This window comes from Microcebus murinus, chromosome 20 (assembly GCF_040939455.1).
Source record: "Microcebus murinus isolate Inina chromosome 20, M.murinus_Inina_mat1.0, whole genome shotgun sequence".
NCBI classification, from domain to species: Eukaryota; Metazoa; Chordata; class Mammalia; order Primates; family Cheirogaleidae; genus Microcebus; species Microcebus murinus.
In genome coordinates, this window is record NC_134123.1 from 11,569,845 (window position 1) to 11,578,980 (window position 9,136).

General features: G+C 55.3%; 2 protein-coding genes across 2 annotated transcripts in view; one reads left to right on the forward strand and one right to left on the reverse strand.

Annotated features, from left to right (window-relative positions):
- DRC7 (dynein regulatory complex subunit 7) overlaps positions 1–6,529 on the forward strand; it is a 28,777-nt gene extending 22,248 nt beyond the window's left edge. The window contains exons 10-18 of the mRNA XM_012743957.3: positions 325–453; positions 587–715; positions 2,281–2,495; positions 3,253–3,468; positions 3,983–4,093; positions 4,177–4,287; positions 5,151–5,345; positions 6,016–6,155; positions 6,249–6,529. Of these exons, the coding sequence (XP_012599411.3) occupies positions 325–453; positions 587–715; positions 2,281–2,495; positions 3,253–3,468; positions 3,983–4,093; positions 4,177–4,287; positions 5,151–5,345; positions 6,016–6,155; positions 6,249–6,342 (1,340 nt within the window). The 3' untranslated portion in view covers positions 6,343–6,529. The remainder of the gene's footprint in view (positions 1–324; positions 454–586; positions 716–2,280; positions 2,496–3,252; positions 3,469–3,982; positions 4,094–4,176; positions 4,288–5,150; positions 5,346–6,015; positions 6,156–6,248) is intronic.
- CIAPIN1 (cytokine induced apoptosis inhibitor 1) overlaps positions 1–9,136 on the reverse strand; it is a 328,736-nt gene that overhangs the window by 246,302 nt on the left and 73,298 nt on the right. The window lies entirely within an intron of this gene.

Consider the following 9,136-nt stretch of genomic DNA (forward strand, 5'->3'; position numbering starts at 1 on the left):
AGCTGTCAGCCCAGCCGGGGCAGCAGGGGGTGGCGTTTCTGCAGGGAGACCTGCACGGGCAAAGGCAGGTGGCAGAGTGGCGTGGCTGCGGTGCAGATCCTCTGGCTGGGCTCAGTCCCGTCCTTGGGCAGCCTGTGCTTCGGCCTCGCCGAGAACTGCCCCAGCGCTGGAGCCTCCCCGGTGACTGTCCCCTGCCTCCCTGGCGTGGGCTAGGGGCCTGGAGGGGTCTAGCAGACAGCGGAGTGGGCGGTGGACGGATGAGGGGCCGGCGGGTCGGCCCCCCTTCCCCCGGTCGGGGAGACCCCAGCCGCTCTGCGTCCACAGCGTTCGAGACCCGCTGCCCGAACGGGAAGAAGGTGATTCAGTACAAGAGGGCGAAGGTGGAGAAGTGGGCCCCCTACCTCAACAGCAACGGCCTGGTGTGCCGCCTCACCACCTACGAGGACTTCGAGTGTAAGGGACACGGCCGGGGCTGGGCTGGCGGCTCCTCTCCTCCTGTGCAGGGGGCCTCGCTGCTCCGCGTGCCCGGCAGGGAGGTTGTGGCCAGTGCTGGCCTGGCTCAGCAAGCGTGTCCCCCGGGCCGCAGGCACCAAGACCCTGGAGGTGAAGGAGTGGTTCCAGAACCGCGAGGACAGGCTGGAGCTGAAACACGTAAACAAGATCACGGGCCTCAACATCGACTACTTCAAGCCAGGCCACCAGCAAGCTCTGCGTGGTGCGTGCACCTGTCGCCGGGCGGCCGGGAGCCTGGGCGGGGCCTGGAGTGCTCCTCAGAGCAGCCTCTGGGGCAGGCGGGAGGTCCGGAGAAGCTCAGCAAGTCCAAGGAAATGTGACAAACATTCCTCCAGGACAGCCAGAGCCGGGGCCACGTGCCCATTCTGTGGATGGGTTTCAGGCAAGAATCCCACCAACAGGGCACCCAGTGGGGGCCACATTTAGAGGGGATGAAGATACTGAGCAACAGAGCCAACAGGCATGCCCACACGGCAGAGGGCAGAGAGTCGGACGTGGCCATGAAGCCCGTGAAGTTGGGGAGGGAGGGAAGGAAGGACATGCCTCGGGAGAGAAGCAACAACCCTAAACAGGAATTTACAAAAGGGGCCAGGTGAGGTAGCTCATGCCTGCAATCCCAGCTTTGGGAAGACAAGGTGGGAAGATTGATTGAGGTCAGGAGTTCTAGACCAGCCTGGGCAACATAGCAAGACCCCCGTCTCTACAAAAAATTTAAAAAATGAGGTGTGGTGGCACATGCCTGTAGTCCTAGTTACTTAGGGAAGCTGAGGTGAGAGACTCTCTTGAGCCCAGGAGTTCAAGGCTACGGTAAGCTATGATTGTGCTACTGTACACGCCTGCCTGGTTGACAGAGTAAGACTCTGTCTCAAAAAAAAAAAAAGAATTTATAGAAGAAAAGCACAGGCCCATATACATTTGAAAAGATGATCAACCTCATTTTGTAGTTTAAATTAAAAAATGAAACTAAACCTCTAAGGGACCATCTTATAATCCTAGTGTTGTCAAAGATGAAAAAAAGGCCGGGCGTGGTGGCTCACGCCTGTAATCCTAGCACTCTGGGAGGCCGAGGCGGGTGGATTGTTCGAGGTCAGGAGTTCGAAACCAGCCTGAGCAAGAGCGAGACCCTGTCTCTACGATAAATAGAAACAAATTAATTGGCCAACTAATATATATAGAAAAAATTAGCTGGGCATGGTGGCGCATGCCTGTAGTCCCAGCTACTTGGGAGGCTGAGGCAGCAGAATTGCTTGAGCCCAGGAGTCTGAGGTTGCTGTGAGCTAGGCTGATGCCACGGCACTCACTCTAGTCTGGGCAACAAAGTGAGACTCTGTCTCAAAAAAAAAAAAAAGATGAAAAAAAAAAAATTGTGAGTGAGTGTGGGAAGCAGTAATCACTCCCTGTCACTGTTGGTAGGACAGCAAATTGGCACAACTTTTCTAGAGGGCAGTTGGCAAAACTTACCGATAATAGCCTTAAAATGTGTATGCTTTTCGAAGCAGTTCTGCTGAGAATTTCTTCCTAGCAAATAATGGGCAAGGGCAAAAAAAAAAAAAAAAAAGCACTATGCAGATGTTCATCATGGTGTTGTTTATAACACCATGGATACAACCTAAACACCCAGCAATAGGGGACTGGTCACACGACGAATGCTCATCTGTATGTGGACCTGCCTTCTCCCTGGGCCTGGGGTTGGGTTGTGGAGCCAGCAGCGAGTACCCGCCCAGCCATCTCCCCCTCCCCCCCCCACCTTCCCTTCCCCCACCCCAGTGCACTCGTACAAGTCCATGCAACCTGAGATGGACCGCGTCATGGAGTTTTACGAATCGATCCGTGTGGATGGCCTGATAAAGCGGGAGGAGACGCCCATGACAATGACAGAGTACTATCAAGGGCGCCCAGACTTCCTGTCCTACCGCCACATCAACTTCGGGCCCCGAGTCAAGAAGCTTGCTCTGAGCAGCTCAGATTCAAAGCCCGTGGTGGTAAGAGCTCCCTGTGCCTGGGGACGGGTTGCCTGTCTTTTCTGGCAGCTGATGTCACCTCTGGACGGGGGAGACCCTGGCTTTGAGGTGGCATCAAGGATTGAGATGCTTCCGGGGCCTGGGCTGTGGAGCCGAGCATTTTACCAAATGCATGAGCCCGGGGCTGCCTGGGCCGGACTGCCCTTAACCACCAGGCCCAGGAGGTATTATCTCCTTATTGTCATAAAACCTACACACTCGTGACTGAGCGTTTGGAAAATATAGAAAAATATAAAGAGAAAAGTAGAAATATCTCAGAATGGCAACTCTTAGATCTTACTGTGGATTAATAGGTTTGGTTTTGAGAGTTGGGACGGAGGTGAGAATCCCTATATCACCCTTTTAACATTAAATCGTGCCTTTTGCCCCCATGTCCTCACAAATTATTTGGCAATTGAGCTTAATTGCTGCATGCAAAGGAAGCTCTTTCTAACAGTAAGGGATGTCTGGTAATGGGGTTGGCCGTCTGGAGAGGTGGTGAGCTCCCCATCTCCTGGGGTAGGCAAGCAGATTCCTGTTGAGGGGGGCTAGAGAAGAGGTCCAGCCCCATACGAGCCTGGAGTGGCCTGGCCTTGAGGGACCCGCGGGGGGCGCGAAACCCGCTGTCTGGCACGTGGGCTGCTCCACCCGGGCCCGGACTCTGGCACCCCGCCCACTGGGCATGCGCAGAGGCCTCCTCCTCCCCTGCCTCTCACGCCGCGCGTGCCCCGGCCCGCAGAAAATCACCGAGCGGTTCCTCCGCAACCCCGCGAAGCCGGCGGACGAGGACATCGCCGAGCGCGTGTTTCTGGTGGCGGAGGAACGCATCCAGCTGCGCTACCACTGCCGCGACGACCACATCACGGCCTCCAAGCGCGAGTTCCTGCGGCGCACCGAGGTGGACAGCAAGGGCAACAAGATCATCATGACGCCCGACATGTGCCTCAGCTTCGAGGTGGGTGCAGCCCGGCGGGGAGCGGGACGGGGGCCTCCGACCCATCCCAGCGTCCCCGGAGGCCTGGGCGGGGACATCCTTCTCGGCCCCTTGGGGAAATCCAAAGCTCCCAGCTGGGGACCCGCCTCTTGGTACCTCCTCTGAAAACCTTTCCTTTTCCACCAAAAAAGAGACCCCAGCAGGCCGCGACGTGACTACTGCTCCTGGTCCCCATCCCCCACCGACCCCTGGTCAGAGCAGACCCCAGGTCCTAGGGGATGGTGGCGTGGGAGGAGAAGGCTCTCGCCACCCCTGAGGGGCTGGCCTTCCTGGGCACATCCTCGAGGTCCTGGCACGCCCCTTAGCCTCTCGGAGTCTTCAGTTCCTCTTCAGTTATTAAGCGTAGTTTCATAGGTGAGGACACTGAGGCCCAGAGAGGTTAAGCAACTTGCTTAAGGTCACACAGCAGGAGTAGATTTGCACCCAGGTGGTCATCGCAGCCTCTCTGTGTCACTGGGGTGGTTGTCTCGCCCAGGTGGAACCCATGGAGCACACCAAGAGGCTGCTCTACCAGTACCAGACCATGATGCAGATGAAGAACGAGGAGAAGCAGTCCAGACATCTGGCCTGGGAGTCGGAGCTGGAGGTAGGGTCCTATGGGGGAGTGGGCGGGTGGGGGGTGGCGGGGTGGGGGTGCCTCATCCTGCACCCCATCACGTCCCAATCCAGGTGCTGGAGATCCTGAAGCTGCGAGAGGAAGAGGAGGAGGCGCACACACTGACCATCTCTATCTACGACACCAGGCGCAACGAGAAGAGCAAGGAGTACCGGGAGACCATGGTGAGCTGGCTCCCTTGCCCGGACCCCCGGGCCGCCAGGGCGGTGAGGCCATCAGGGATTCTGCGGAGAAGCCCCCTGTAGGGGATGAAGCTGATGATACCGTGTGGTCATCCTTGCTGCTGAGCTGCCCACGTCTGTGGTTCACCCCGAAGGGTACTTGGGATCCCGGCCAGGCCTCCCCCAAGCCCCCGGGGCTGTGGCCAAGCCAAGGCCCGTAGTGTGGTGTACGGGGAAAAAATTCAAACTGCGTGCCTGCCTCCACCCAGGGCTCCCACTGAGGCTGTGGCCTGGGCCAGGAGCCCCAGCGAGCCAACCCTGGCCATGGCCCGAGCTCTCCGAGCCCTGCAGCCCAGGGCTGTCGGGTTACGCCCCCGGGCTGCAAAGCCCAGCTTGGTTTCAAGGCCGGCTTCTCAATCCCCTTCACCAAGCAGTGTGGGGTAGGTGAGGCAGGACAGGGCATCGGGTGACTCTTCTCAGATCCCCAGGGGAGGTGCTGGCCCCCACATCTCCACCTTCTCTGGCCCCTGTCTGCTGATGCAGGACACAGGCCCCAGGGTGAAAGAGAAGAACTTTTTAACTCACACCATTGATAACCACTTCCATCTATTCGATAAGCACCTGCTATGGACTGTCAGGCAGGCCGTGTGCTTTACAGACGTGATCGCGTCTGAGAAGGAAACTGAGGCTCAAGTAGAGAGACATGAATGTGTGTAAGGAATAAAAGCTGGCTGTCACCAATAAACAGGGGACGAGAGACCAGCAGGCCCCGCTGAGGCCTGTCTCAGGCGCCGGTTTCGTGCTGGCCCCGTGCGGTGGCAGGTGGGGGTCTCGGCCCACCCAGCTGACCGCGGCCACCTCCGCAGGAGCGCGTGATGCACGAGGAGCACTTGCGGCAGGTGGAGACCCAGCTGGACTACCTGGCCCCGTTCCTGGCGCAGCTGCCGCCGGGAGAGAAGCTGACGCGCTGGCAGGCCGTGCGCCTCAAGGACGAGTGCCTCAGTGACTTCAAGCAGCGGCTCATCGACAAGGCCAACCTCATCCAGGCCCGCTTCGAGAAGGTGCTGCCAGGGCCCTGGCAGGGGAGGGGACCTCGGCATCCCCATCTGGAAAGCGGGCCCGGGGCTGCCTGTGCACGTGTGAGGGACTGGTCAGGGCATGAGCACGTCAGTGCTTGGGGCTTCCCGACGACTGAGTTGTTCTTCTCTCTTGCTGTGGGACGGATGGATGCACGGGTGGCTGGGCGGACGGATGGGTGGCAGGCGGAGGGGTAGGTGGTAGGGTAGGCAGAGGGCAGATGGGCAGAGGATGGATGGGTGGGTGAGCGGGTGGGTAGATGGCTGGATGGACGTATGGTGCGTCATAACGACTCTCGGTCCCTGACCCATTTCTGTTGGTCAGGCACCCATCATGTCGTTCCCACGCATTATCTGATTCGATCCTCGCAAAGAGCTCTACAACACGTAGGGGCAGCGCAGTGACCCTCATTTTGCAGACAAGAAATTGATGGCTCTTCTCCAGAGCCACATGGCTGTCTTTCTTGATCCCTGTTTGACCTCACGGACATGATATCCTTGTAAACACGTCACACCCAAGACATTTGGTGGCCCCTGACTCTGCTCCTCCAGCGTGTGTGGGTGGGGGCAGGGAGGGCCAACCGTCATGGGGCTGCAGCCTGGGTGAGGGGCAGGCCTTGCCGACCGTCCTGCTCTGTCTTCCCCGTGCCTGCAGGAGACCCAGGAGCTGCAGAAGAAGCAGCAGTGGTACCAGGAGAACCAGGTGACGCTGACGTCCGAGGACGAAGACCAGTACCTGAGCTACTGCTCCCAGGCCATGTTCCGCATTCGCATCCTAGAGCAGCGGCTCAACCGGTAAGGGGCTGGGGGTTGGGGAGACGCACTGGGAGGCCGGACCACTGGCTGTGTGACGCCCTGACCCCCTCTTATTCCTGCCTCTGACTTCAGACACAAGGAGCTGGCCCCGCTGAAGTACTTGGCCTTGGAGGAAAAGCTCTACAAGGACCCGCGCCTGGTGGAGCTCCTGAAAGTCTTTACTTGACACTCCTGGGACCTTGGCAGAGCCACCACAGAAAGCAAATGTCCCCCACAGCTGGGTCCCTGTGCTCCCTCCACCCAGCTAATGCCATCTACTCAGACGCCTGGCCTCACTGCCACCCACTTCTCCTGTGGCCCTCCCCGTTCCTGCTTCTCTGATTTTCCTGTAAATAAACACACTCAGAATTTGCCATTTGTGCCTCTGATTCACAAGCTCCAGCACCAGCCTTTGTCTCCTTCCCTTCTTTATCTCCCGCCTGGGACCACCCCTTTCCTCCCCACCTTGCCCACCTTCCTCATTTGCTTCCTGTCCTCTGTCCATTGGAAGGTGGAGTCTTCATCGTGCCTCTGCGTATGGTCCCGTAGCCACCTGCAAACAAGATCTCAGCGTGGTGAGGGTGGCTCAGCTCACAAAGTGGGAGGGGCAAGGCAAAGGTGCATGACCCAGAACTTGAGGGCTTGACATTAGAGTGCAAGGGGCAGAATCCCAGCTCTTCTTCTTACCAGATACCACTTACCCATCTGTGAAATGGGAATGGCATTGTCATATTAAATAAGACAGAGAGAGGCTGGTGGCATCTACTAAAGCTAAACTATGGCCTAACACTTCCACTCCTAGGTTCCACTCCATACACCCACCCATCAGAGAATGAACAACTCAACAGAAATGGAGATACACAGACAGCTATCCACCAAAAGGCGTGCACTAGAATGTTCATAGCAGCACTACTGATGATAACACCAAACTGGAAACCACCCAAGTGCCCATAGAGAGTAGAATGGATGCATAAATTGTGGTCTTGAGGTATTTTGGTTGTCAAAACTGGTTAGGGAGAATGCTTCCGGCATCTAGTATGTAGAAGCCAGGGATGCTGCTAAACATCCCATAACGTACAGGGCAGCCCCCCACAACAAAGAATTATCTAGCCCAAAATGTCAATAATACTGAGGTTGTTAACAGAAAAATGAAAATGAATGAACTTCAACTACATGGAATGACATAGTTGAATTTCTTTAGTATGATGATGTCAAAAGATTCCAGATACCAAAAGGATACGGTAAGATTCCATTTATATAAAGAACAGAAACAGGCAAAATTGATTAATGGTATTATAAGTCAGGACGGAGGGTTAGTGAATGGAAGTGAGTGCCGGAGGCTTGCTTATAGTTGCTGGTAATGTTCTGCTTTTTGACCTGGATATGTTCAGTTTGTAAAAATTCAACAACCTGTACACTTACAGTATGTGTCCTTTGCAGTGTTTTTAAATGCTTGTCATGAATCTAATCAAGCCTTTAGACCTAACTGCCATCTAACAAGAAACTCAGGGGCAGAGGAACAAGGTAAATGACACTAAAAGAAAATGAATTCATAATGAGGGACATCTATAAGGTAAATGGTCTGATCTCTTCAAAAGATCAATGTCATAAAAATAAATAAAAGTTGGGGGACAGAAATAGAATGACATTAAAAGAGCCAAGTGTGCTGAATCTTGGTTCCTACTTAGAAAAAAAAAAGTTATTATAGATATTGCTGGGATGATTGGGCACATGTGAATATGGACTGGGTGTTAAGAGAATTATTAAGTTTTCTTAGGGCTGGTGACAATGATTATGCAGAATAAGGGCCTTATTTTTAAGAGCTACCTGCTCAGTATTTAGTGTCAGGGGTGAAACGTCATATCTACGATTTTCAAATAGTTCTGAAAAAAAAAATACACAAAGCAAATATGGCAAACCTGTTAGCAAGTATCAAAATCTAGGTTGTATCATTATACTAGCATAATACAAGGTGAGGGGAAATGCAGGCTGGACAGTTTAAATCCAGTGTTATTCTGTTGCTTTAATCTTTTAAGAGTGTTACAATGCCTGGGACCTTCCCCAAAAGTATCACGTCACAGCACGGGTGGACCTTCTGCCTCTTGTCGCAGGCAGAAGGGGTGCTTACAGTGGGGAATCCCCAGGCTTTGGCTTTAGGAACAAGGGTTCGAATCCTGGGGCCATTACTCTTTGGCTGTGTGGTCTTCTGTCAGCACCTTAACCGGGGCCTCAGTTTCCTCATCTGTAAACAGGAGCAAGTATTCCTACCCCTTAGGATTGTGGTGAGTGCTGTGTCAGTCCAAGCAGGCTCGACCCGCACTGAGAGACTGAAAGATAAACGGGAAAGTTCGAGGGTCTTTAGATGCTTGGACCACTTCTCGGCCGACAGGGCCTGGCCCAGGGAGAGGCTTCCGTGGGGCCGAGTTCCTCCTAAGCGGCCCCGGGCCGGAGCCCACCCCGCCCAAGGTGTCACAAAGTCGGCCTCTCTTGACTTCCTAGACTGTGCTCCCCTTAAGGGAGAGGCCACTTGCCCATTCATCCATTCTCCCAGGCCGGGGCGGCGGGGCAGCACGCCTGACTCGGAAACAGGTTGTTTCCCTCTAGGCTTCCCGAGGTGGAGGATTCAGCCCGGCGTCTGGGTCAGCGAGGAGGGGCAAGCAAAGCCCTCGGGCCACGGCGCCGCTCTTCGGGCAAACGGAAGAAAAACAACTTCTGCAAAATGCTGACTAAGACATCAGTCCGCTTCTCCCTACTCCAAGATGGAAGGCTCACGACTTCACATTGCTCCCGCGGTCCCCTTCCCATTGGCTATCTGGGAATTGGGTTTCCAATAATGCGGACGCTGATTGGTCAACCCAGGACGGTTGCTAAAGCCATTGGTGCAGCCGCCATTGGAGGGCGTCTCGCAAATTTTTCAAACGCGAACGAGGTTCAAGGAAGAGACGGAAAGGGGGAGTAGAGGGAAAGCTTGAGACAGAGGC